Source organism: Desmodus rotundus, chromosome 7 (genome assembly GCF_022682495.2).
Source record: "Desmodus rotundus isolate HL8 chromosome 7, HLdesRot8A.1, whole genome shotgun sequence".
NCBI lineage: Eukaryota > Metazoa > Chordata > Mammalia > Chiroptera > Phyllostomidae > Desmodus > Desmodus rotundus.
In genome coordinates, this window is record NC_071393.1 from 62,634,022 (window position 1) to 62,660,161 (window position 26,140).

The following is a 26,140-nucleotide window of genomic DNA, read 5'->3' on the forward strand; positions in this document are numbered from 1 at the left end:
CTCTGAGAGCAGAGAGGATAGAGCTGCATGTCCAGAAAGGAGGCAGGCAGGGCCCAGTAAGGCAGGACGTGGTTTAAGGTAGCTGGTTTCTTGGCAGCTCTTACACTGGCTCTAACCAGAGTGGAATCGGGGCCCTGGCTGGATCAGAAGGCGCCCATATGGCTTCTCTTGTTCCATGCGTAGGATCTGCTGGGCTGCCAGCACTGTCAAGACAGGAAGAGTGGGCTGGTCAGGGGGAAGTCCCTACGGTGGCCACTAGTCTGTGTGTCCCCCCTGCACGTGCCCACACTCACCCAGGAGCAGGTAGAAGACTCGGGCGGCCATCCTGCGAGGGCTGAGAGGTGGCACCAGGCTGCTGAAATCTGGCTCCCTGTTGGCCTGCAGCTCCAGTGCCACTGCCCTGTAGGGGTCAAGAACCATTAGATTAGCTAAGGCCCCATGCTGGGCCTGCCTAGTTGAGGTACCCCCCCCCCCCTTGGTACCTGTGCACAGCCTCGAGCGAGAGAAGTTCGGGCTCCAGAGGCAGCTCCAAAGGCATCTCCATGGGCACCTCAGGGAGTTCAGGCACCACAGGCAGTGCAGGGGGCTCTGGCTGCTCCATCTCAGCCCAGGCCCTGGGGGAACATGGGAGGCAGGTAGGAAAAGAAAGGAGCAGCTGTGATGGTGACCAGGGGCATACCCATCCTAGCCCCTGCCCCACCTGCCCAGGGCTGCGGCCTGAGCTCACCCAGGCTAGCTGCTTACCACCGCTCTTCTGGGGGAATGAGGCTGATCTGGGACTTGTCTTCCTCAGCTGCTTCTATGGAGAGCTCTGTTGGGGGAGGAGGAGGTCCTGATCCAATCTGCTTGGACCTCAACAGTTGGGACCTGTTCAGACTGGATGCCAGAGCTGGGCATTGACTTGTTACAAGCACCCAGGAGGGAGAACTGAAGAGAACTAATCTGTGCTTTCTGTGTTAAACACTCTCTGACAAAAGCTGTCAGCAGTTGGGGTACCAGTTTCCTGGGACAATGGTTAGGGTGGTGGTCTTCACCACCCCTTCCTCAGGAGCTTACCTGAGGACAGCATAAGGGGCCCACTGGGCTCCTGGGCCTCCCTCAGGACCTGGGAGTGAAAGAGAATGATGTCAACATTGCAGAAGCACTTGGGGCAGGAGTGAAATGGTCCCCACTCTGAACCAGCCTAGGCTCTCAGACAGGACCTGATGCCATTGGCTCGCATGGGCAGAAGACAGACTGCTGGAGCTCAAGGGAAATAAGTCCTTTGAGGAGTGAGGCTGCAGTTACCTCAATATCACTTGGAATTTCAGTCTTTCTCCTTTCCTCCTCAGCTGCTGCCTCCCTCTTAGCCACCTCTTCAGGCTCCAGGGGTAGCATTCGCCTGAGTGCTCTTGGGGGTGGCTGAGCACAGTGAGTCCAGACAGCCATCAGTTCTGGGGGTAGCCAGCCAGCTGAGTGGGGACAGGGTGGCAACAGGGACAGGGTTTGAGGCATGAGGAATGCCAAGAGTGAGGAATACATGCCAACTCCCACCACTCTTCTTACAGTAAGTTGGGGTTTGGAACAGCTCCATAGGGCTTCTGATGGTCCTCTCCAGGGGCTGCACCATTGGCTGTGTTAGGAGGGAAGGCAAAGCCCAGTTAAGAGGGAGTCACTGCACTGCCCTATCACCTCTGCAAGGCCTTGTCCAGGGCCTCTGTCCTTCCAACCCTTTCGGGCACACTCCCCTGCCTGCTGTGCTCATTGCTAAAAGTAGGACTTGTAACTGGTGCCAGTAGATGTGCTGGGCAGGGTCACTGAAGGAGCATGGAGAGTTATGTATGTGCAGACCCCCAGGGCATGCACTTAGGGGATGTTCCCAGTGCCTCCCTAGGAGTTTACAAGGCCTAGCATATACCTGCTCTAGGCCCTCCCTGTCTCCCTGCAAAGTTGGGGCTGCACTTACACACTCCCAGCAGTGAGCTCTGGTTTGCAGTTGTTTCTGGAAATCCTCCCGGGAGATCTGAGTCTCCTTGTCCCAGAACAGTAACTGGCGGCGGCGACCACGACGGCGAGGTGGGAAGGCTGGGGGCCGCCTCTGCTGAATGGGGAGGGGAGGTGGGGGAAAGGCTACCAATTACTCCTTTTCCTGACATCCTGGTGGGCTGCAAACAGGCCCCACACTGTTGCCACAGAGGAAAGGGCTTGGGTGGGCCCTCCGGGAGCACATGCAGCTCCTACCCTGTAGGGGCATACCCATCTGAAGTGCAGCTGGTTAAATGGTGGTATGGGCAGGGCCACCTCTTACTAATTAGCACAAAGGCTTGTGTAGGCTAGCAGTAGTCTGGGGCTTGGGGAAGCTTAATATGGGTGAGCAGCTCTAGGAGAGGAGGGTGAAGAGAAGGCTTGGAAGGGCTTTTACTCACCTCTGGGCTGGGTGGGGCTGGGAGACGCAGCTCCTCCGGGAGTGGGGGTGTCACCTCTGCAATAACACACTAGGTCCTGCCTCCGCCCCACACCCTCTACCCTCAGAACCACCCAGGCAAGAAGCTAGAGGGCCCTGCTTTTATTAGCAAGTGGGAATACAGGGCCCTTGTCTGCAGCAGCTGTGCAGATGCCCCCAGGAAGGATCCAGGCATGGTGGCTACTCACCAGCAAGCGGGACCTCAGGCTCCCAGACTGCTGGCTTCACCTCCTCTGGGGCCAGGACCAGACCTGGAAGTGGCTCTGCTGCCCCTTCCACTCTGAGGGAAAATGGGCAAGAGAGATGAAAACACTCCTCCCAGCACCAACCCCCTACCTGACCCAGGGGTTCCTGCACTTACTGTGCAAGAGCTGGAGGTGACAGTGAGGGAACTGCTATTTCCACTTCCGGGGCCCGGGGCTCTTCCCTGGACACTGCAAAGAGAGAGGATCAGGGTTCAGAGCAGAGAAGAAAAGAGATGGAACACGTCCCAAGCCCAGACTGCCCATGCCCGGGGGGCCAGACTGTCCAGCGCCAGGCAGGCACCACACTGCCAGACAGGCCTGCCTCGTTCCTCCAACAAGATAGCTTCATCTTGCTCAGCAATGAGTAGGTCCAGGTCTCGACGGCTAATCTCTGGCAGGTCTGGTTCACCCTGTCGTAAGAGGAAGAACAAAGAGGGGGGGGGAACTCATTCCATTTCTGAAAAAGAATGGATCCAGGAGAATGAATCTGAAAGGCACGCCACAGGGCCAGGCCAAGGAAGCCCAGTGGGTGCTCAAGGGCCAGAGGGACAGAGAGGGGAAATGGAGGCAGAGAAGTAGATGCAAGGGGGGCTGGGCTTTCAGCAGCAGGCCTCAGGCCTCAGGCTGGCAGGGGGGACTCACTTCAATCGGCAGCATACGTATGGGCTCTGCCTCCTGGAGTGTGATGGCCTCCGGGGGCAGCACAGTGACTGTGACTGGGATCCTGTCTGAAGGGGCAGGGAAGTCATGCCAGCTCCTCTGCCTCTTTTCTAAGTTCCCACACCCACATGAAGCAAAAGCATGGATTCTGCTGTCAAGTCAATCTGGGTTCCAGTCAGGCCCAGGCCACTCTCTGGCCATTTGACCCTGGATATGCTGCTTAATCATATTAAGTCTGCTAATCACTACGGACTTCACTTTTCTTCTCTGTAAGACGGGGATGGGAGTTCTGATCTCACAGGACTCTTGTGGGGTAGTAATGAGGTTACACACATAAAGTGCCCCTCACAGGGCCTGGCTCTTAACAGCAGCTCAAGGATGGTTATTTCTTCAGCTGTCAGAGCTTCCTGTGCCTCTCACCAGAAAGAAGGCCCTCTCTGCTCACCTGGCTTCCCTGGCTCTGTAGGGACTTCAGGAGGGATCTCAGGAACTCTCTCTGGGGTCACGGCCTCCAAAAGGTGCCGAATCTTTGGGGACAAAATAGGTTTCAGCTTCAGTCCCCTGCTTTTCCACTTTGCAGTCTTATTCACACAATGGACTTTAATACCCCTTATACCTAATTCTTGTACGAGCATGCAGTGAATTCACTCACCATCGGGTTTCCCACTCCTGCCCTCACAGACCCCATCACCCCCAACACCAGTTATGCAGCCTTTGACAATTTGTGCAAGAAGCACTATATCCTTATATCAAATGTTAAGGGAAAAGGAAGGATTCTTGATCTTAAGGAGCATATAGTTTAGTGGGGAGGCAAGTTTGTATATGACCCTAGCAAGTGTCAACAAAATGACTAAAACAAGGCCCTATGTGCTGAGTTCCGGAACAGTATTTGGTTCTGGCAGGGAGTGGGATAGAAACTTGACGGAAAAGGGTAGCATTTGAGTAAAGTTTATAAGGATATGTAAAATTTAACTAGTAAAGAACAAGGGGTGACCTTAAGGACTTTATCAAGCAAAGAACTGAATGTGGCATCTTTGGGACCAGGGATCAGACTGGTGTGTTTGGGAGCCAAAGATGCCCAAAGAATGTTTTGAGATACCTGGAAATGGCTAGCTCTGGACCAAGGCACAGAGTCCTAAATGCTAGTATTCTGTTCACAGTGGGGAGCTGCTGGAGGTGTCTTTGGAGGAGGGAATGACATTATCTGAGTTGCAGAGGTGTCAGGAATGGATGGAGAAGGACATGGGTAGGAAAACCTAGTGCTGAGAGAGAATGAGGGCCTGGATTAGGGCCTTGGAACAGTGTGGAGATGAGTGGGAACAAGAATAGCCTCTAGGCTGGTCTGCAGTGAGTGGAGCAGGTTTGTTTGGATTGGTCCACCAGGACAGTCCCGCGGCACCTGCTCTTGTCTCCCTCACCCCAGTGTCAGACTGGTGCAGCAGCAGCACTCCCTTCTGTACTGTCAGCCCATCATCAATCTAGGGTGTCCCAGGGGATGAGCCCCACCTGAGGTATATTGAAGGGGCTGGGAAGTCTGGGATCCACAGACATCATCCCAAAAAAGGGATCCGGAGCATCTTCCAGGATCTCCATCATGTCCAGGCAGTTAGGAAGCAACAGGCTGGGTCTGAGAAAGAATGTGGCTGTCAAGGACTGAGGCTGAGATGAGCAAACATCAAGCAGGGAAGTCCCCCAGCAAAGGCTGGGTGGTCCTGGGCCCAGGGGGACACTCACAGGTCAGTGTCCACCATATCTATGCGGATCTGCAACTGGGCACGGTGCAGGCGCTCCAAGATGTGCTGAATGTCCTCTGTGGGTGGCACGGAGCACAAAATGGGGAGAGCCAGCCTAGCCGAGGGCCACTTGGCTCTGCCCCACCTTGGCAGAGCCTTCCCAGTCTTACCTACGAGGTACTGGCATTGCTGTGAGTAGACCCGGATCACACCGATCTGGAGCTGGGCTGAGAGATAGAGAGAGAAGCGGGGGCGCGGCAGGCCGGGCTGGGGGGGGTCCACTTGTACCATCACGTAACTGAGGATTTCCTCACTAGGAGAACAACGTGTCCCAATCACCGCCAAGCTTGCGCAGAAAACCAGCCCCACAGCCTTGCCCACCCCTAATCCACCCCCTAACCCATACCAGCCCAGGTCCATTTTCTGGGCCTTACCAGGTCTTCACCACATTCACCTTCAGGTATTCACGCTTCACCAACCGGCTGCCCCGAGTAGCTGCCAGCCTGGACCAGGTGGGGGTGGGGAGCTGTCAGGCAGGGATCTTGGGGTGCCCCTCTTAACTCTCCCACCCTGGCCCAGCCAGCTTTTACCAGATGGTGGCGAAGCAGCCGGTGTGGCGCTGAAGCACATTGGGATAGTAGAACATCGTCCCTCCAAGGTTTCACCCTCTCGTTGTCTACTGCTTCTCTGTTCGGATATCAATCCGAATTCTTTAGGGCACAGGATTTCACAACGCCCTTGGAGAAAGTAAGAATTTGGACAGGTGGGGCGGCGGATGGACCCAGAATGCAGGGGACAAGTAAGGCGTCAGCCCTGAAGGGTTCTCACACCATGTCGGTGCTTCGAACTTACTTACGGTAGCAGGTTGGAGATGCAGAGCTTCTGAGGAGAGTCCTGGCGGTGGCCCAGACCAGGTCCCAATCGTGGTGGCCCTGCGCAAAGATGTCTGGCTCTGGACCTTTGCTCTCAGCTTGAGCAGCGACAGTCTCACCCAGTCGCCCCCTCGCGGACCTCGATCCCTCCGCAGGGAGCATGCACTTGGGTGCTCTGCGCCCCGCTCCTCAGCAGCAGAGGGTGGCCCCCTAAACAGCTAATGGGAACAGGGGTTGGCGAAGCTAAGCTTGTTCCAGGCGCCAAGTTGCCAGCCAGGGGTCAAGGAGATAGCCGCCCCCCCCCCCCCCGCGCACCCCACCCCAGGGCCCTGCGAGGGAGGAACGAACCAATCGGCAGAACCCTGCGCGCTGCTGGGCCATTATGAGGTGTCCTGACCAATGGGCTCTCGTTCCCTTTGGTAGCAAGGGGTTCTCGGCGGCGCTTCACTGCTGACCAATAAGCGGGGAGCAAACCCCAGCCTTTCCCTCATCCAGCTTAGTAACAGAGGCATCTCACCCAGTAGGGTCATGTCTGGGGCAAAGGCCTTGACCCTGTATGGGCGCCTGAACTGCGGCTAGACCTTGCCCCACCCCCACCAAATCCTACTAGGTAGCATTTGTTTGGTCGTCTTCATGCCAGCTTCGGGTCTACTTTGAGCTGGGCAGGTAGAAACGGTGTGAGGTGGCCTGAGAGCCACCACAGGTCGATGGGGGTAAAAGATCTCACAGGAAGTAACGAGGGGACTTGCCTGGTCATTTCCCAAACTTGATCAGTTTAAGTTGTGGGCATGCCTGATCTGCCTGTTTTCCAGTTTTGAATGTTCTCCTAGCTGAAGTAGATTTTAGCTTTGTTGGATGCAGGATATATTCTTGGCATCCAAAAGCCATTTGTTTCAAACAATTATTTGTGTAAAATTAAGTTATGTTCTGGTTACAAACTTGCCTTGTCTCCACGCCTCCTGCCTTTGCACAGTCATTTCTTTAGTCTGGATGACCTTCCCAGCCTCAACTCCAGGGCATGCTGAATCTTTTTAAGACTCAACTCTCATTGCAGCCCAGCTGACCCTATTTTATTTTGTTCTTTCAATCTGAGAGCTCTTGAGATTGGGGTCTTGTGTTTTCAATTAGTGCCTGGAACCTAGTTCAGTAAATATTTGTCAAATAACTGTGCAATTACACTAAACTTATAACCACAGAATGTCGAGACTAAAAGGGATTTCAAAATCTAGTGCAAACTTGGCTTTTGAAGATGAGAACGGAGGTCCATACAGACTCTTTCTCCTGGACCACACAGCTTTTAGTGGCAGCCTGGTTGGAGCTCTGCTCTCTTGAGTTTCAGTGTTCCCAATCCCCATTTCACTGTGTTTGGCTGAATTGGCTTCTACAAACTAGTTGTTTCAATCACTGTCCATAAGTTGTCAATGTTCACAAGTGTTCACATTGGAACACAAAGATGATAAAATGGGGCGTCCACCTAGAGCCTAGTTTGGGAGATAATTTGTTCATTATTCATTCGACAACTATTTGTTACATGCCTACAATGTGTCAGGTACTCCTCTAGGCACTAGGGGTATAGCAACGAACAGAGCAAGTCCCTGATCTCACAGAGTAAGGAAGGAGAGGATATAAACTGGTAGACAAATGGAAATATATGAAGCGGTCAGTGCCATGAATGAAAATGAGGCAGCATAGGAGAATAGAGAGTAGCAAGGACTGCTAGTTAGGTAGGGGACTTAGGGAAGGGAGGGGACCAGTCATGTACCTACCTGAAGCAAGAGTATTTTAGACAAGAGAATTAGCAGCTGTAAAGGTCCTGGGGCAGATATGTGTTTGGTGGGTGCAAGGAGCCTGGAGCAAAGTGACTGAGGAGAATGGCAAGGGATGAGGATAGAGAGGATAGTGGGTTCATCATAAGGACCATGGAGGCCATTGTAAGGACTTGGGCTTTTAATCTGAGGTGAAAGCCAATGGAGGGTTTTGAGCAGGAGTGACATAATGAGATTTATGTGTTAAGAGCACCTCCACTGTGTTGAGAATAGGCTGAAGGTGGACAAGAGTGGAAGCAGAAAAGAAAATGGAGAAGGAAGCAGGAAGAAAAAGTATGAGAGATAATGGTGACTTGTTCCAAAGTGCTGGTGGTGGAAGCAAGGAGAAGCGGTCAGAGTCCGGGTAGCTTTTGAAGGAACAATGACAGGACTGGCTGGTGGACTGGATGTGGGGTACGAGACAAATGGAAGTCAAAGAGGTAGCAGGTACAAAGGTCCAGGAGGGATTTCAGCAAATTGAGGGCACAGAGGACTGTGCACCTGTGCACACAGTACTGATTTTGTTACTGTCAGTGCAGAGGCCTGTGTAGGTCCCTGGAGGAGGGTGGGAGAGACGGAAGAGAAGGCAGGCCTAACGAGGAAGAAAGGCTCAAATAGCACTGAAGCACGAAGATCCTTGAGGATCTCAGTATATAGATTTGATCGTGTAGGTAATTCACCAGCTGTTGAAGGCTTCTAAGAGTGACATGACAGCAAGGAGTCTAGTCTGGGAGGCCCCTCCTCTAACCTGGGTTCATGTACAGGAAGGGGAAGCTGGAGACCATGGTAATCAGGTGAGTGGTGACTTAGGTCTGAGCTATTCTACTGGAATTGAACATACAGAGAGGATGGATGACAAGTGGCCTTGTGAAGACAAAATTTCCAGTTTGGTGGCAAAACAAACTGGTGAGGGAGTGTCAGCTGATTTGGATCCCTCAAAGCTCAGTGAACAGATTGTTTGTTGGTGACATGGCATCCTAGGCCAGCTTGTCTTGTGGAGCTCAGGTGGAGTGAGGAAACCAGTTTGGGAGTACCCTCCAGTGGGGGCACAGGGCACCATGTGCTGGGAGGAGAGGCACTAGGGCCTGGTCTGCCCCAGGCACAGAAGGTCCAGCAGACCCCAAAGCCTCTAGCCCATGGTTTCAGGTCAACCACAAGTTATCCTGTTCATTCAGACCTCCAATCTAGGGTCCTACCCTAGACTTTTCATGAAGGCCCAAATCGGATGCCTCTGACAAAGAACTGTGGAGTCTGGATCTTCCCATATGAAGTTGGTGGCACCAGTGGCTGTAGGCTGGGCCCCTCTTGGTGGCTGACCCTAACCCTAATCCTGGTTGCACAGAGCGTACAGAGAGCCAGGCCCAAAATCTGCAGTGCCCAGCCTGCTCCCTCTTCCTCACCAGAACCTGTGGGTGGGGAGGAAAGGGGCCCGGAGATGTCAGCGGGAGGAGAGCCCAAGTGCCCTACTCTCAAGTTCCACCTCTCTTATCTCCCTGTGGCCCTGCTGCTTTATTCTCCCAACAAATCAGATACTGATTCCTTTTTCAATAAATTTTATTTTAAATCCTTAGTGAAGATTTAAAAAGAAAATATAAAGTGCTTGGCTTTAGGGTTGGGGGAAAAGGAAATGCCCCCCTGAGTTCACACCATTTCCCAGTTTACTTCCTCAGAGATAAAAGAGGGTATATCTCAAAAAACAAAACAAGACAAAACAAACAAAATTTTAAAAAACAGATAAAAACCAACCAGATACCATGAGGAGTTCAAGGACATAACCATCACAGACAACCACTAAGAATTATCACCAAGAGAGGCAAGTCAATAATGTGGAGAATGAGTCTCTTTCAAAGGAAATAGGAAGAACAGAGTGGAGGAGAGGAAGGTAGGTCCCCCAGGCTCTGCACCAGGGACAGAGCGGCTGCCTGGTCCTCTGGAGTCTCCTGCAGTAATTGCCGGGCAAAGGCCTGCTCCATCTGTGCCGGAAGTGGGGGGAGAGGGTGTCGTGAGCACAACAGGCAAGACACTACCCCCATCCCACCCCGGTAGGCCCTTCTCCTCCTGGAACCCCCTTGCCTGCATAGGCAGCTATTCTTTATGTACATATGTATGTATGTATGTATGTATTTTTAGAGAGTGGGGAAGGGAGGGAGAAAGAGAGGGAGAGAAAGACCAATTAGTTGCCTCTTGTTCGCACCCCAACTAGGGTCTGAACCCACAACCTAGGCATGTGCCCTGACCAGGAACTGAACTGGTGACCTTTCACCTTGCAGTATGACGTCCAACCAACTGAGCCACACCAGTCAGGGCTAGGCAGCTTTTCTTACCCTGCCCTGAACTTACCTGCACTGAGATAAGATTCTGTGGGGTGTGGTTGGGGCTAGGGTCTTCCTCTAAGAAATTCAGTGTCACCTGGAACTTGGGTTGGGGTCCCAGGCCCTGGAAGTATCTCTGCAAGTCTGAAAGAGAAAGGGTCAAAGGTTGAAGGAAAGAAAAAAGAAGGGAGAGGGCCACAGGGAGGGAGGAGAAAGAGAGGTGGCAGTGAGGCCACTTGGAGACCAAAGCCAGAGGAGCTGCAGGATCACAAGGCTGCTGTCTTGTGCGAGGAGAAATTCTAGGAACTAAGTGGCTACTCGCCCATATGCAGATGGGGAAAAGTACTCCCTCCTCCAGTAGGAAGTATTGTATTTAGCAGTAGCCAGCTGTTAACACAGCCTGACATGCTCTCTGCTGGGAGAGTTTAGAGTCCTCTCAGCAACAGCCCTGGCTGTTAACTCAGACGTGGCCACACCTTGGTTACTTGCTCATACTATCCTCGCTATGCTAGGGCACCTATGGCCCTGGGAACAGTCATGCTCTGTGTCCCCTGTACTCCTGGCACCTGCTCCAAGGCCAGGTTTAGAGTGGAGTGGAGGCAGGAGGTGGAATTCCAAGTGTGGATGGGATGGGGCAACCTAAGAGGACACCTGGAGTGTGGTAGGGCCAGGATGTGTGACACATGGCAGCTCCCCTGAAGGCGTGGATGGGTGCATGTGCCAGCGTGTGTGTAGGAGAGAGCCACAAGGTGCACCTTCCCACGATGACTGCATGCTTCCTTGTGGTGGTGCTCTCTGAGCTGTGACACTTTTGTGTGCTGGGCTCCACCTGAGCCCCGTCTTCTGTGGCATGGGCTGCGGAAGGAGGGCTGTCAGACAGCTGTCAGGGCTAAGCATAGGGCCACACAGGACGTGCACCCAGCAAGTGCAGAGTGCCATGCATGGGTCTGGAGGGAGCACACGGTGGGGGCAGGGCCCAGGGGGACTGAGGGGAGAGGAAGGGGCTCAGGGGCTGGGCTGCAGGAACCTTACCTCTACAAAAGTGGGTGGTTCTGAAGAGCTCCACACACTTGTTGGGGGGCAGCATATGTGGGCCTGGACCAGGTGGGGACTGGGGTGCACTCCAGGAGATGGGAATGGGGCAAAGGCGCTCCACGAAGAGGCCTCGGGAGTTGCTAGCCACCAGGACACCTTTCTCAAGCTGGCTCAGCAGGCGATGGGTGGGCTCTTGCGGGCCAGGCTTGGGAAACACCACCTGTTCCATGCTGCACTGAGAGTCTGAGGGCTCAGCCACGAGGCGGCAGTCCAGGCTCTGCACCTGGGCCTCGCCCACCACCTGCCCATTGTAGATGAAGGTGAGCAGCAGCGAGTAGTCTGCAGACAGAGAGCAGCCAACTGTACCAAGTGTCTCTCCCCAGGGGTCTCCCTGGTCAGCAGAGGGGCTCCTTGCAAATCCAATGTCCTCATTTTGCTGCTGAGGGACATGAGGCCCAGGCAGGAAAACCAAGCAAGAGTTGGGGAGGACAAGGCAGGCTGTGGGGTGGGGGCAGCAGCTCTACCTTCTCATGTTACAGAAGTTGCCCTCCCTCCTCCTTTCGCCCCTCACCCTCACCAGCAAGGGACCTCCTGCCAGACCTCCCCATTACTCAGAAGAGTAGCTGATACGCAGATTCCCACAAGGGCCTCAAGGCTTAATGCCCAGGGTCTTACAGTTTACAAGAAGGTACCAGAGATGGGGCCTCTGTTTAACCCACAGAAATCAATGTCTCAAAGTGGATTTCCAGGAAACAGAATGCAGAGGGGGTATTCTGGGAAGTGAGCTGTTTGGAGTCTGGAGTCCAGCTAGGTGCACTGCCTAGAAACCAGTGTCTGTGTTTGGGTAAGCTGAGCCCAGGTCGCTGCAAGCTCTGACAGATTAGATAATGCGAGTACAGTCCCAGGGAGATGACCTGTGGGGACAGGGAGCAGGGGTAAGCCAGACACGCAAGTACCTGAGTCTGGAGGGGGCAGAAGCTCCAGAGACACCTGCTCTCCTTGGAAAGGGGCCTCATTTGTGTCTGTGCCTGGAAGGGAGAAGGCGTATGTCATTCAGAGTGGGAGGGGTGAGTTCAAAGGGCAGAGGGTGTGGCAAGGGTGACGATAAGAGGCAGGAGAGGTGGTACCTTCCTGAGGCTCAGGACTGTTGCTACTGCTGCTCCCAAAGTCTGAATGGCCAGCTCCCCCATTGGCCTCCACCTCCTCCTGCAGACATAGGGCCTGTCGTTGGCCTCCTCTCCCCCTAGTTACTCTCCTGCCCTAAGGCCCACCAAGTTCCCTCCCCAGCTCTTACGTTTCTGAGGGGGTCCTGGAACAAGGAGGGACTGAGTATACAGTTCTTCACGGTATCCTTGTTGTCCTCCCTCTCAGGGGACACAGAGCTGTGGTGTCTCTTTGATGGTGACTTCTGGGCTGCTGGTGAAGCTGTAGAATGTGGGTGAGGGGTAGAGAAAGGTCAGAGCCTTAGGTGGGGATGGAGGGTAGGGAGAGAGAGGAGACAGTGAAAGGATGGGCAGGAATGGGCAGGAGAACCCGGGGAGCAGCTCCCCAAGGACAGGGGCAAGGTAGAACTCTGACTGAGGGGCCTGGAGGAAGTCCCAGCACCTGCCCGGGAGGCTCATTCTAGGAGTGGTGGGCAAGGGGACACTCACCAGGGAGGGTTCCTGGTGGCAGCAGTCGATACACCTTGTAGGGCTCAGCCCCGTCCCTATGGCTATTCTCAGGAACCTCCTCAAACTCAGGACTCTTGTTGAGAGCACAGCGCAGACGAGTCTTCCAGATGGCAGGGCCTTCTGTGTCCCCCTCCTTGTACTTTCCCTTAAATATCGCCCAGGCCTTGCAGACAGAAGTGGAGAGAGGCAGCACATTACAGACTGCGGCAGCACGCCACCAGGGCCGGCGTCGTGGATGAGCGCGGCCTGAGCACTTGCACAGAAAGGCCTGTGCTGGGCTTATGCCCAGCTGCTGCCATCTTGAAACCCTTACTAACGTTTGCATTTTCATCTTACACTGGGCTCTGACAATTACGTAGCTGGTTCAACCCTCTGGTCTCCCCTTTATCTTACACCTGGGCAGACACAACCCCTGGAGCTTCAGTGTCAACTCTATCCCTCACTTGGAAGGAGGGGACGGTTCCCAGGGCCTTTCACCTTGAAAAAGGCAGCATCCTGGTCCTCCCGGAAGTCCTGCTTGCCTGCATGCTTCCAGGGAATCCGGAACATGGTCTTAGCTGCATCTTCCCAGCACACCCCTGGGAACTGTCCACTCTCCACTTGTTCCACCACCCAGGTCCGGAGCTTTCGGGTGCAGCGTGCCCTGCCTGATGCCATCCTGGGGATAAGAGCAGCAGGCAGCATCAGTAGAACCAACCAACACTTTAGGAGGGAACATCTGCTGAGGTTCTGGCCATTTGGGTTGTATTCTGTCTGGCAAGGACCCCCAAAGAACCCATCCATCTTTTTTTTCCAGACATATCTCAAAATCCTCTGAGGCCAAATAGTTTTGTTTCTGCCATCACTGGAAATTACAAAAAAAAAAAAAAAAGTTCTTAACACCCAAACTGTGACACCTGGAAGGGAACCTTAGGCACTGGTCTTAAATTTAAGATGTTTTCAGGCATCTATTGTTTGGAAAAGAGCATTATCTTGGTGGCCTGTTCCTGATGAGAGGCCCAGTCTAGATCCCAAAACCTTTGCAGAGGCGGTGTCTGCTTCTGAGACGCCTTATCAACCCTCTTCAACCACCACCCCCACAACCTCTCCTAAGACCCCCATCCTTCCCCTCTGCTTGCCTTAGGGGTAGGTGGGGCAAGGGCGGAGCTTCAGCAGATGTAGGCAGGGCCAAAAGGCCAGGAAACAAAAGTGTGAGTGGACTGGAGCAAACAGCCCTCTTCCCTGAACGGCCTGGCAGCAGGTGCACCCGGCCTTTGCCTATAGAGCTTGGGACACAGACCCTGGTCAGTTCGGTTGGCCCTCTCACTCAGGCCAACCTCCTGCTTCCTGGCTCATAGGCCTTTAGTATATTCCTGTCTAGTGGAGAGGCCCCCAGGACCCTCCCTCCACCAATCTGGTGGGGCCTTCTAGTCCTATACCCAGGCTGCTGCCACCAATTCTTCGCTGATCTTACCTGAGCGGCTGTGCAGGCAGTCCAGAGCTCAGCTGACCTCAGCTCCGCTCCTGGCTAGGGAGGTTCCTGCTAACTCCTCCCAATTTCTACAGTCCCCACCCTAAGTTTCAGTTCTCCTCCTGGGAGGTCCTTTTCCGTGAAATCACGTGGTCTCTGAGTTGCAGGGCAATGGATTGCCACCAGAGGGAAGCAGCATCTGAGAATCTCACTGTTGAAATCTCAGCAGCAGCAGGAGGAACCATCCAGCTCAGGCTCCTTCTTCCTCCCTCAGATACACCTTGTTGTGGCTTCCCCAGGGAGGCCACAGTGTGCTGGAGGCCGGCCCCAGGGCTTCGGGGTAGCTGTACCACCTACCCATCTATGTTCCCCCACAGTGCTGGCTTTGTATCTATTAGGTAACCTCAAATCTCAGCTGAATTTGATGAAAAGAAAGGAGGCAGGGAGGGAGGAAGTCAACCCAGGCCAAGTGGCTGGATGGGGAGGACCTCCCTTTGCCATCCATGAGGTCAATTCCTTTCTGGTCCTGAATCCAGGGAGGGTCAGCTGGTGGGCTGTAGGGGGCCCTTTTAGCAAAGCTCTGCTCACCCCCCTCTTTCCCTGGTGCCCCCAGATGGTGGGGTCAGGAAGAAGGACCACCAAGAAGTCTGGCCAAGGAGATGCCTCTTTATTGGTGCTGGAGATGTTCCTGAGGGAGTGGGGCCATGGGACCCACACCCTCAGCTACTTCCTCCTGCGGGGGATACTCTGTCCCAAGGGCACCTCTTCCATCAGCTTCTGCAGAGAGAGAGAGAGACGACAATGATCCTCGAAGTCTGGAGCTCAGACATAGGCTAGACAAGGGACCTGCGGAGCATAGGGCCAGAGACAAGGCTGGGGGTGAGGAGCTTCACCTGTAACAGGCGGGTGTGGTAGGCAGGGGCATCCTCCCCAGCCAGTGGCTGCAGGCGCACGTGCAGGTAGCGCTCGGCAGCCGTCTCCAGCTCCTCTACCTCATACAGAGTGGCTGGGTCCAGTGAGTGGGCATTGATGAGGCTTACAAGATACTCTTTGTAGTGTGCCCTGAGAGATGAGAGGGTGAGATATCGGTTCTTCTGTTTGGCTTCTGGTAACTGAGTGCGCCCAGCACGTTGCTGAACACAGGCACAGTTGGATAAACAACATCAACAACCCTCAGCTGTGTAGGTATGCCAACCCGTGCACATTGCTTGCTACTACCTATCCAGGCATTTGCCCAGAGAGCCCTTTCCTCCTCCTTGCAAGACCTACTACTCCCAGAGATGCGCATTACTGCCTGGACACCCCCTCAGCACTCCTGTCCCTCTCCCCAACACCAAGCTCCCTGCCAGGCACTTACTGGCAGAGGCCTGCATAGCCAGCAGGAGTCTCTTTGCCACAAGCTTCATCCCGGAACCCATTGGGAACCTCCTTCTGCTCCATCACTCGGCAGCCACCTACGGATAAGGGCAGGAAAAGACCCTTTGTTGGGAAGAGGCCACTGACAGCCAAGCCCTAGGACAACAGGGATGGAGGCATGGGTGAAAGCCTCCAGGGAGGGACCGGAGGACAGGAGAGCCAACTCTAACAGTGGTGGGGTGTACTTACAGAAGCCATTGTGGCAGACTAGATCTAACACAGAAGCAGGGACCTTGCTGTCCCTGCTTTTATCAAAGCTGGCTCTTGGCCCATAATCACATACCCTCGGAGACAGCTCTTTTTTGATTTAGCTTTTGAATAATTAACTTATTGTGTGAAGGTCTTACTCTGTCCTGATGGTAAGAAGTGGGGTACATTAGAACCATATGTAACATCTCGTTGCCTCATGGAACCTAAGACAGTGCAGCTAGCAAGTCTCACTAAATACTCATTGAACTAAAGAATCATTATCCTTTGGGAATGAAAGAAGAGAGTACTGAGGTGCCAGATGCTTTAATGTGGCTTCATGTAAAATAGCTGAGCTGCAAGGTGAATATTACCCCCATTTCACAGAGGAAGAAACAAGGCCCAGGGAGGTTACCTCATCAATGGGCACACACAAGTTAGCATGGGATGGGTCTTCAGCTCAGGTCTGACCCCAGACCCAAGCCTCCCATTTACCCAATTCACAGTGGGCGCCCAGCCACCCTCTCCCCTTCTCTAAGACTTGTCCTAGTACTCACCTCCAGGGACTGCCCGAGTGCCCGCTGGGGGCTCTGTGTTGAACATGACATTATTGTCCTGAGAAAAGGCAGATGGGTGGGCGTTAGGTTCTCCTTCGTGTCAGCCCACTGGATTTCCCAGGACAGAGTTTCTCCCTTCTTGCTACCCTGGGCCCTGACCCCTGTACTGGACAACCTGCGAACCCAGCCAGGTTGGCCCCCCTTACCTGTAGCAGCTTCTGAAGCCGGAGAGCAGTCCAGTCCCGCAGGTAGAAGAGGCAGTCTCGGGGATGGTGTCCGTGCAGGGACTTTTTCACCCTGCAGTTAGGGTCTGGACATTTCTAGTGGAAACCCAGATGGAAGAGGGGAAGTTGGAGACTGTTGGGGTCCTGTCCTCTCAGGAACCCTTGAGTGAGGGGTGTAGGAGTGGGGGGAGATGGAAACACTGGAGGGTCTGGTGCAAGCAGAGGGGAAAGGGGGCAGAGAGAGGTTATTTACACCCCCCATCAGCTGCTTCTTCTTTTCCCCCAGGCTGCTCCTCAGTGGCCTCTGTCCCTCATACCCAATGGCAGCCCCCTATCCTTTTATCCCTTCCATCCCCATTCTCTGGGCTCACATTCTTGGCGTAAAAGGCATTGTAGCATCCACTGCAGAACTGGTGACGGCACTGGGTGCAGTGAAAGTGCATACAGCCTCCTCGGGCCAGTGCATACGAGAACTTGCACTTGGGGCAGTCTGCAAGGGACAGCAGGTCAGGGCTAGGGCTGCCACTGTTCCTTGAGACCTTCAGGAAAAGAGCCACTGGCAACAATAGATTACTGGGCAAACAGGCATAGTGGGGCAGCCTTACCAATGCCATTTTCCTGAAGGTACATTGCCAGGCCCTGGGCCTGGTATTCTGGGTCATTGGTACGTTTCCAGTTCTGGAAATCCTCGCAACTCCGGCCCCGGTGCTGCTCCTCCCACTGCCAGAAGGAAAGCAAGAGTCACATGGAAGCTTCATCCTAGGCCCTTCTTGCCCGTCCCTCTACTCATACCCAGTGGTCCCTGGCTAAGCTTATGGCACTGCCATCCACCATTCGCTCTAATCCACAGGTGGCAGACACAAGGCCTGTGGGCCCAATCCGGCCCTCCACCTTGTTTTATCTGGCCAGGCACCTTGTTTCTACCCAGCAACAGCACCAAGCTCCTTACCCCTAGTTAAGGAGTAGTTGCATTTATACAGTCCTAAAATTACGCTCAGCCCTTTGAAGGCAACCGTGAGGTTGATATGGCCCCTGGTGAAAATGAGTCTGACACCCCTGCTCTAATCTCAAACCGAGGGGCCAGCCTTGGCGCTTTCCTTCCCTCACACCACCGTACATTCCCAGAAGTCTTGATTCCACTACCAAAGCCTAGCTAACATTGTGTCCATGTCTGTTTCACAACCCTGTCCTCTTTCTCTTCATCCCTACTGTGACCATCTTACTCTGGGCCAGGTCAGGTCTTCCCTTGGCTACTGTTCTCTCTGCCTCCACTCAGGCTCTCCTATGGTCCAAACTCTACCTTGAGCCAAAGTGCCTTTGAAGGCAGCTGTTACAGACAGCTGCAACAGGACTGGGAGTGTCTTAGTTTTGAGGTTCAGTGGTAGTGTCTCAGGTGCTTATTTATTGTGTTTCAAACTATAAATGCAATTTTGGGGGGATCAAATATTAAACTTTTAAAAAGGTAAACGAGATCACGTCACTCCTTGCTTAGTCTTAGAATGAAAAGCAAACACCTTCCTCACTTGGCCTCAAGGCCTCTCCTGACCTGGGGGCTAGCTCCTCTCCAGCTGCCTGCCCCTCTTACCCTTGCTCTTTAGATTCCAACCATACAACACTGTTTTCTGACTTTGGCCTTTGCATGGGTTGCTCTTTCTGTCACAAATACTCTTTGCATAGTTGACTTTGTCTTAACTTTCTGCGCCTTAACTTTTGTCTTAACTTAGGCCTGAGCTTAAATTAAACCAATTTTAGAGTAGACTTGCCTGACTTCTCTAAGTAGTTCCATTCCATTATTCCTAATCTCAGATTCCTGTTTGTTTTCCTCATAGAACTTATGCTTATGTGTATTTATGCTCCTTCTCCCTCCCTGACTTCCGTTTCTTCCTTCCTCCCCTCCCTCCCTCACCAACCCCCTTCCCTCCTCCTCTACCTTACCTTTCATGCCTCCTCCCTTTCACCCTTCCTCCCCCTCCATCCTTCCCGCCTTGGCCTTCCTCTCTTACCCTCTCCATCTCCCTCCACTCCTCCCTCATCCTTTCTTCCTTCTCTCACTCTTCCTCCATCTCTCCCTGACAAGTCTGTAAGCACTTTGAGCCGAGAGCTCATGTCTGTTTTGTTCTCTAGCACACTCTTAGTATAACAGAGTACCTGGCAGCAGCTCAACAAGTATTTCTGGAAGGATGGATGTGCCTCACCTGACGCTTACAGCGTACACAGAAGGTCTGGTGACACTGCGGACATGTTGCCTCCAGCTGCTCACGCTCATATATGAAGCCAAAGGAGCACTGTGGGTGCAAGAGGATAGAGCTGTTCGAGGCCTGACCAGGCACCACCCCCACCCTTCCAGTCAGCTCCTCTGGGCAGGCCACTTGCCTGAGCACACCACAGGAACTTGGGGTCCCGCATGAGCACGCCTTCGGTCAGCTTCTTATGAAACAGGGCATAGGCATCTGGCTCCAGGCTATCTCGAAGCTGGTAACAGAATGCAGAAGTGGAGGATGGCAAGGGTTTCTGCTCAAAGGCCTGGGCACCCTGAGTCCCAGAGACTGTGGTACCTGGATGTCCAGAGTGGAGAAGTAGCTGAGCAACTGTGTGTCATCAGTGAGGTCAGGACGGCCACAGGCGGGGCACACCATGTCAGTGATGTGCTTCTCCTTCAAGGCGATGGTAAAGTGCTGGCGGAAGCAGTCAGGACAGATGGTGCACTCACAGGAAGTCAGGGCCTGCATCTAGAGGGGAGAGGGAGAGAAGGAAGTCAGAAGCCACAACTGCCAGCCTGGGAAGGGATAGCAGCCAGGTGTTCACTGAGAAACCACTAATTAACAACTGGGCAGGGAGAGCAACTTCAAATGCCAACAGGTGCCAGGCAGGCAACCTAAATGTCTGAAGACCGTCAGGTGGAGGAAAGTAGACAATGGGAAGACCTAAGGTAAAGGGAAGAATGTCCTCTAAAGGCATTCGCATTCAGTTAAAAGCAAACACACAAATAATCTTGAAATGGCAAAATGATAGAGATGGAGAGCAGACTAGTGGCTGCCAGGTGACAGGAGAAAGGGAAGAAGCTGTATATATATAACTATAAAGGGGTAGCATGAGGGAGTTCCTTTGTGGTGATGGAACAGTCGGCATCTTGATTGTGGTGCCAGTTACATGAATCTCTACATGAGACAAAACAGCATAGAACCACACATACACACATCCATGTGAAAAACAAACTATGTCTGCATTCTAGCTAACACCGTATCCATGTCTATTTCTTGGTCTTCATATTGTACTCTAATTATACAAGAAGTCAACCAAGGGGGGAAAGGTAGGTGAAGAGCACATAGGTCTCTATACTATTTTTACAACTTCCTCTGAATCTATAATTATTTCATATGTATGTATATTTATGATTACTTTAAAATGAAGAGTAAAAACAAAACAAAACAAAAAACATACAGAGCCCTAACTACATCAAACTGTTTTTGGCAAAAGACCTGCCACTTTTGACCTTGATTAAGTTGGGGCTCAGGAGATAAAGAGGGGTCTGCTCCTACAGAATGGAGATTTAATGACGACATTAGAGAATTACAATTAGCCCTGGCTGGCTTAGCTCAGTGGACTGAATGCAGGCCTGCGAACCAAATGGTCGCCAGTTTGATTCCCAGTCCGGGCACATGCCTGGGTTGCGGGCTGGGTCCCCAGTGCAGGGTACGTGAGAGGCAACCACACATTGGTGTTTCTCTCTCTCTCTCTCCTTCCCTTCCCCTCTCTCTAAAAATAAATAAAATATTTTAAAAAGAAAAGAATTACTATTGACTTTTTGTTGGGACGCGGTATTTATGGCTATGTTTTCAAAGAGTTTTCCCTTTTAGAGATACATACCTAAATATTAGCAGAAAAGCCATGATGCCTGAGATTTGCTTCAAAATAATCCTGTGTGCGTGTGAAGTGAAATCAAGATTGGCTATACATTTGTAATTGCTGAAGCCTGGTGATGAATACATGGTAGAGGGAGGAGGAGGAAGTTTGTTATACAGTTTCGTCTACCATTGTGTGTTTGAAATTTTCCATAATAAAGAAATAATAACATTAAGAAATGGGGGTTAGGGGAGGTGGCCTATTTTTGCCCTCTCTTTCCCAGAAGCCTTCAGGGGCACAGGAGCAACTGCAGAGCAAATGACAAGACCAAAGACTGGCTGGGGTGGCATGTGGATCTAAAGGAAATACTCTAAGGCCAGATTCAGTGGGAGGTGTTTACCCGGTTGCGGGGCAGGGCCCAACCACACACAGCACACTCCTGGGCAAGCAAGCGGCGCAGAAAGGCCCGGTCTTGGCTCTGCCTCACGGCTTCTACCACATCACCCAATTCATAGTTCCTGGGTGTCTCCTGCAGCAGCGACAGTGCCAGCTCGGCCCGGCCCCAGCTGGGGAGTGCGTAGACTGCCAAAAGCCGTCTGACCAAGCTCTGCAATGTGATTCAGGTGGAGAGGGAAGAAGTGGTTGTCAGACCCAAGGTTCCTACTCTTCACCCTTCCCTCTGCCCCTCTATATGGCTTTTCACCTCTTCCCAGCACCTGCTTGTCTGGATCATCCCACGAAGGGGTGGGCTCCGGGCCACTGTCCCAGAGGCGCTGATGGAAGGGCTCTAGGCGCTGGCGCTGTAGCTCAGTTAAGGCTCGAGCCACGTCACCCCCATGTTGGAACAATGCTTGAAGAGACCCCTCCTCAGGCCCAAAGCCCAGGGATCGGAGCTCCTGCACCTGAGAGTTGGAAGTAAAGAGGAAGAATAAAGAGGGAAAAAGCAAGCAAGGAGAGAACACGAGAGGCTCTGAGACCCACAACCCTCAACCCTGTCCCAACTCTAACACTGCTGGTACCTTCTTCCGCCGGGCCCTCACACACTCTTCCACAGCTTCATCAAGATTGCCATGACGATCCAGCCAGGCTCTCTGGGCCTCCTGACAGGAAAAGGCACCCAGCCCCGGGTCCTGCTGTCCAGCCAGCTCAGCCACCATCTCTAGCACGTAGGGCAGTTCTGAGTGTAACCACTGCAAGGGAACCTCAGTGCCGGAGTACTGCAGAGCTGAGAAGACCTCCTCTGGACAGGTGCCTGCAGCTTCTCCTTCCTGAGGCACAGTCCCCCCCAGACAGAGGGCCTATCAGGAAGGGTGCCTTCTATCCACCCTCAGCCCGAATCAAAATGCTGAGTGGTTGAGCTCAGACTATGATCATGTGAGCAGAGCAAAGCAAACCTGTCATGTGGGAAGTATTAAAAAACAGGTGGCCCTGACTGGTGTGGCTCAGTGAATTGAGTGCCAGCCTGAGAACCAAAAGACTGCCAGTTCGATTCCTAGTCAGGGCATATGCCTGGGTTGTGGGCCAGGTCCCAGGTAGGGGGCATGGGAAAGGCAACCACACATTGATCTTTCTCTCCCTCTCTTTCTCCCTCCCTTTTCCACTCTCTAAAAATAAATAAAATCTTTAAAAAAAAAAACCCAAACAGGTAGCTGTGACTAACAATGACCAGATTTGTAAGAATTCATATTATTTGACTGAAGCCTCTCCCTTCCCACACAGCCCCACCTCATCATAGGCCCAAATCCTTACCCGGATCTTGAACACTAGCTGAAGACCCTCTTCCCGCATCTTGTCCTGGCGCTGCTTCTCAGGGTCCCCACAGGAACTGGGCAGGGGGGCACTGAGGCGTCGTTGAGGCCCTGACTCCGGGAGTTGCTCTTCCAAAGAGCCAGCACTGGGCCGGGAGGCATGCTTTACTGGTACGGGGCTGCTGGTTCGGTTGCACATAGCACACACCCAGCCAGGGCCCGAGTTGCAGAAGGTACAGTGAATACAGTACCAGGTCGGAGTCTGGGCAGAGGAGAGCAAAGTATCTCCCTGCTGGGAAGGCAGAAAGAATTATCCCATTGAAAGCTGGCTGAGGCTCAAGATGTAAATATAGGGGGCAGGTTGGAAGACATGGGGAAACTGAAGGAAAACGGGATGAGTAGGTGGTGAATTGCTTATGGTAACAGGCGCATATAAAGAGCTGGGAAGGCCAGGAACAGGTTACCTGAAAGGGCTGCAGGCAAATGCTGGCATCTCGAGAATCCACCACCAAGCTAGGAGGCTGGGCCAGCCGAGGTCGTTCACATACGGCACAGAGCACAGCTGCCGCCTGGTTCTCAAAGGTGCAGCTCTGGCAGGCCCAATGACCCCGTGCAAGTTCAGGTTCTAGGCTCCCAGAGCCTTGGTGACTCACGATCTCTGGCCCTAACCCCTTACAACCTCTGGGCCGATTGCAGGCCACACAGAGCACTGCCCAAGATTCATTTAGCATGGCACAGGTGGCACAGTGCCAAGGCAGACGGGTACTTGTAGGATCAGGGGACGAAAGGGAGTTGTCTCCCAGGGTCAGCATGGAGGTTAGCTGGGGCCATGGTGGAGTTGAGGCAGGCAAGCTGTAACGGAAAAGCAGACATGGCCTGTGAGGGGGCCCCGGTGCCTCAGTCCCTCACCCTGAGCATCCCTTATTCCCTGCGTGATGACACATGGCTCTGACCTTTGCACGTTTTGTTCTGTCTGGAACACTCCCATACCCATAGCCTGTTCAACATTTAAATAACAGCTTTAAGTTTATATCTTGCTGGTAGGTATCCCTAACATAGGGCCTGACCCATTCTAGGTGCTTAAAATCCTGCCAACTGGTTAAGCTGATCCTTCAGACTAGGCTGCATCCTCCTGCTACCTATGTGCCCAACATGATAATCTATCTTGTTGTGACTGCTACTTGATTGATATGTATGTCTATGATCTCCTGGAGGCAGTAACTAGTTGCTTGCCCCTTATAAAACAGCCTTTAGCACAGAATATGGTACACACTAGATACTCAAGTAATTGTAAGTTCTCTCAACTTCACTCCCTCCCAGAAGAGAAGGACTCTCACCTAGGGGTCAAGTGGGCAGTCTGGGGGTCCCAAGGCAAGGTCTGGCGGAGGTGATGGGCACGGGATGGGTGCCCATGGAACAGGCGATCACAAGCTGGGCACAAGGCCTGTTTACAGGCTGAGCAGTGCAATGAGCCTGGGGCAGAACCACAGAGGAAGCAGGGACCAGGAGTGGAGGCTGGAGAACAGGAGAAAAAGAACAGAACATCTTTCTGGAAAAGACCAGGTTATATCTGAATGTGCTGTAGAAGGGGATCAGTTACAGACTACTTTTCAACATATCTGAACTCAAGGAAACCATTTTAATCTCTTCTTTAAAAAAAGAAAGGCAGCCCTGGTTGGTGTGGGTCAGTGGGTTGAGTGCCAGCCTGAGAACCAAAAGGTTGCCGATTTGATTCCCAGTCAGGGCACATGCCTGTATTGCAGGCCAGGTCCCCAGCTAGGGGAGTGTGAGAGGCAACTGATCGATGTATCTCTCCAACGTCGATGTTTCTGTCCCTTCCCCTTTCTCTAAAAATAAATAAATAAAATCTTTCAAAAAAAAGAAAGGCAGATAACCAAGAAGATAGACAGAGGAGGCCCCCAAATTTCCATCAACATGGTCTACTAAGCCCCCTACCAATATAGGACCAATAATACCTGGGCCAGATGGTGTGGTGAGGGAGCCAGGAACAATCTCTCTCAGTAGAGGGGCAAACTCTGAGAGCTTTAGCACCTGAGGAAAAAGGGCAGGGAATGGATAAGTGTTTGGGGAGTCTCCTAACTCCTGCCCCCTTTGTTCACCAGGCCCCAAAGTCCCATTCCTGCCTTCTTTGCACCATCGTCAACCTTGTCTTTCAGCAGCTGCTCCAGTGCTTGCTCTCTTGGGTGAGAACCCTGCAAACAAGATAAGAAGAATTCCCACCTACAGACCTAGAACAAGGCCCTCTCTCTAAGCCCTGGTCCCCAGCACTCACAGAAAGAACAGTAAGGGGAACTCCCAGGTTGCTGCAGAGACTGCCCATGGCTTAGCAGCATGGGAATCCCTAGACTGGCTTTGGAGTTAGGCTGAGCTTCCCAGGCTTGGTGCTTAAGTTCTCAGGTCCAGAGACACCTTACCTGTAACAGCAGACTGAGCTCAGTCCGAAGTAACAGTACTTCCAGTGTGACTGTAGCAACTTGGTATTCGTCTGGATCCTCTTGCCCGTCAGGGAAGCTCAACCCGTCTGGCTGCTCCTCTGTGTAGCCATACAATCGCAGAACATCCCGGCCCCCCTGCCACACATTCGCAACCAGTCACCACCCAGCCAGGCCCCGTTTCCAACAAGACTGAACCCCTTTCCATTCTGCCCAGCTCAGGCCCTTTCTAGCCAATCCCCGACCTAGGCCAAGTTCCCTTCTCCAATTAGGGGCTCCAGGGGATTCACCTGCACAGCATCCACCGTACTTCGAAAGACGGGATTATTAAACTTGACCCCGCGCCAGTACCGAGGTCTCTGAGGGCTGAGGAGATTGCGGCCATATTTCTCCAAGATATTCAGGGCCGTGGACAGGGTGTTAAGGTAGTTTTGGGGCTGAAAGCAGTCAAAGAGCAGAGAGCTGTGAGCCCGCCCCGGGCTCAGGTTCTCTGTCTTTTTTCAAGCGGGTCTGGGCCTCACCTCCCCGTGAGCATTGCAGCGGACCAGGCATGCGGCGTCTAGCTGCAGGTAGCGGGCGGCTGGCGGGAGAGATGTGACCAGCAGCGGCCGAAGTTGCTCCAGGGAGAACGACTGACCAGAATCCCTCCTCAGGGCGCTCACCAGCTCCTCGCGAGCTGCCAGGAAGGCCCGCGCCTCCTCCTCCCCCGGCATCCCAAGACAGCAGTCAGTCCCAGCACAGCCGCCGGCGGGGATCCGGAACGGGCTGCGCGCGGCCTGAGCACCGCTCCTTCCGCCTGGTGTCTGACTTCCCGACCCGACCCGGTCGGCGCGCCTTCCTGGGTTACTCAGGCCACGGTCACCCTTGGGCCCCCCAGTCCCCAGCCAAGCTTAGTCGGGAACAGGAAGTACTAGGATAGAGGGCGGGACTGCCACCCGGGTTCAGAGGAAGAGGAGGGCTTTAAGATTAGGAGGGCTGGGTAATGGAGTAACGGGGCGTGGCCTATACGGGTGGCCCCAGCCAATGAGAAGAGTAAATAGTCCCTGGTCTCACCCCACCCCTCCGCCCCCAGAGTCTCACTGCTTCTAACTTGGTTCTAGAGCTATTCCCTACCTTCCTCCAAGCTGGTTCGCCCCGTTTCGGTTGACCAAAGGAGCCGGGTTATCCTTATTTCCCTCAATTCCTTCCTCTGTATCCTGACCAGTAGTCCTTGCTCCTGTCCCCACTGGGGAAGTCCCATTCTGCCCGGGACTCCACTCTGGCGAGCCTGTGCCCGGCTCAAGCGAGTCCCTCCCCTTCTCCAGTCAGTCTTGAAGGCTGGGAGTCCCTGCGCCTACTCTCTTTCATAGCCTGCTAGCCCTTCTCAGCCCCAGGCTCTCCCTTTTACTACTCCCAACGCTCTGATCCCTCTCCGGCCTCTCCTCACAGTCGCGCCTTCTAGAAGAAGCCCTACCACCGAACACCTCCTTTCCCACTCTCCCACCT

The 26,140-nt window shown here is 53.3% G+C and overlaps 3 protein-coding genes across 6 annotated transcripts; all 3 read right to left on the reverse strand.

The window, feature by feature from the left end:
- Positions 1–47: 47 nt before the first annotated feature.
- On the reverse strand, positions 48–6,295 carry REC8 (REC8 meiotic recombination protein). The gene is made up of 20 exons (XM_053928960.1): positions 5,938–6,295; positions 5,672–5,818; positions 5,516–5,584; positions 5,252–5,394; positions 5,083–5,158; positions 4,855–4,975; positions 3,794–3,875; positions 3,331–3,416; positions 2,969–3,098; positions 2,805–2,877; positions 2,636–2,723; positions 2,406–2,474; positions 1,946–2,077; positions 1,546–1,612; positions 1,288–1,451; positions 1,057–1,105; positions 745–811; positions 483–614; positions 294–400; positions 48–203 (listed from the first exon to the last, which is right to left on the reverse strand). The coding sequence occupies exons 2-20, from the start codon at positions 5,725–5,727 to the stop codon at positions 112–114; spliced, it is 1,803 nt and encodes a 600-aa protein (XP_053784935.1). The 5' UTR covers positions 5,728–5,818; positions 5,938–6,295; the 3' UTR covers positions 48–111.
- A 2,999-nt stretch (positions 6,296–9,294) lies between these two features.
- Positions 9,295–14,945, reverse strand: IRF9 (interferon regulatory factor 9). Its single transcript, XM_045192035.3, is given in 10 exon segments — positions 9,295–9,643; positions 9,645–9,731; positions 10,099–10,214; positions 11,103–11,444; positions 12,062–12,133; positions 12,233–12,311; positions 12,400–12,530; positions 12,758–12,941; positions 13,256–13,436; positions 14,817–14,945. Coding segments are annotated over 9 exon segments (1,275 nt in total). The 5' UTR covers position 13,436; positions 14,817–14,945; the 3' UTR covers positions 9,295–9,559.
- On the reverse strand, positions 14,875–26,132 carry RNF31 (ring finger protein 31). 4 transcript variants are annotated; one of them, XM_024556527.3, is made up of 21 exons: positions 25,177–26,132; positions 24,946–25,092; positions 24,638–24,793; positions 24,368–24,415; positions 24,179–24,254; positions 23,540–23,717; positions 22,667–23,054; positions 22,204–22,494; positions 21,474–21,722; positions 21,171–21,356; positions 20,855–21,061; positions 19,167–19,340; positions 18,985–19,083; positions 18,807–18,896; positions 17,217–17,331; positions 16,983–17,101; positions 16,594–16,707; positions 16,388–16,445; positions 15,586–15,682; positions 15,122–15,290; positions 14,875–15,005 (listed from the first exon to the last, which is right to left on the reverse strand). In XM_024556527.3, exons 1-21 carry the CDS (start codon positions 25,366–25,368, stop codon positions 14,952–14,954), a joined length of 3,207 nt encoding a protein of 1,068 aa, XP_024412295.3. In that variant the 5' UTR covers positions 25,369–26,132; the 3' UTR covers positions 14,875–14,951. The 4 variants fall into 4 exon arrangements, with proteins under 4 accessions (XP_024412295.3, XP_024412303.3, XP_024412287.2 ...); XM_024556535.3 differs by having other exon boundaries at positions 21,474–21,644; positions 24,347–24,415; XM_024556519.3 differs by having other exon boundaries at positions 24,347–24,415.
- Between the last annotated feature and the right edge of the window lie 8 nt (positions 26,133–26,140).

Excerpts from the sequence above, each read along its gene's own strand:
- REC8 (XM_053928960.1), bottom strand. The coding sequence starts at position 5,727 with ATGTTCTACTATCCCAATGTGCTTCAGCGCCACACCGGCTGCTTCGCC. Across the intron at positions 5,159-5,251 it reads GCAATGCCAGTACCTCGTAG|AGGACATTCAGCACATCTTG; the intron begins GTAAGACTGGGA and ends TGCCACCCACAG. Across the intron at positions 3,417-3,793 it reads TACAGAGCCAGGGAAGCCAG|ACAGGATCCCAGTCACAGTC; the intron begins GTGAGCAGAGAG and ends CTGCCCCTTCAG.
- RNF31 (XM_024556519.3), bottom strand. The coding sequence starts at position 25,368 with ATGCCGGGGGAGGAGGAGGCGCGGGCCTTCCTGGCAGCTCGCGAGGAG. Across the intron at positions 21,723-22,203 it reads AGCTAGTGTTCAAGATCCGG|GAAGGAGAAGCTGCAGGCAC; the intron begins GTAAGGATTTGG and ends ACTGTGCCTCAG. Across the intron at positions 18,897-18,984 it reads AGTTCCTGTGGTGTGCTCAG|TGCTCCTTTGGCTTCATATA; the intron begins GCAAGTGGCCTG and ends TTGCACCCACAG.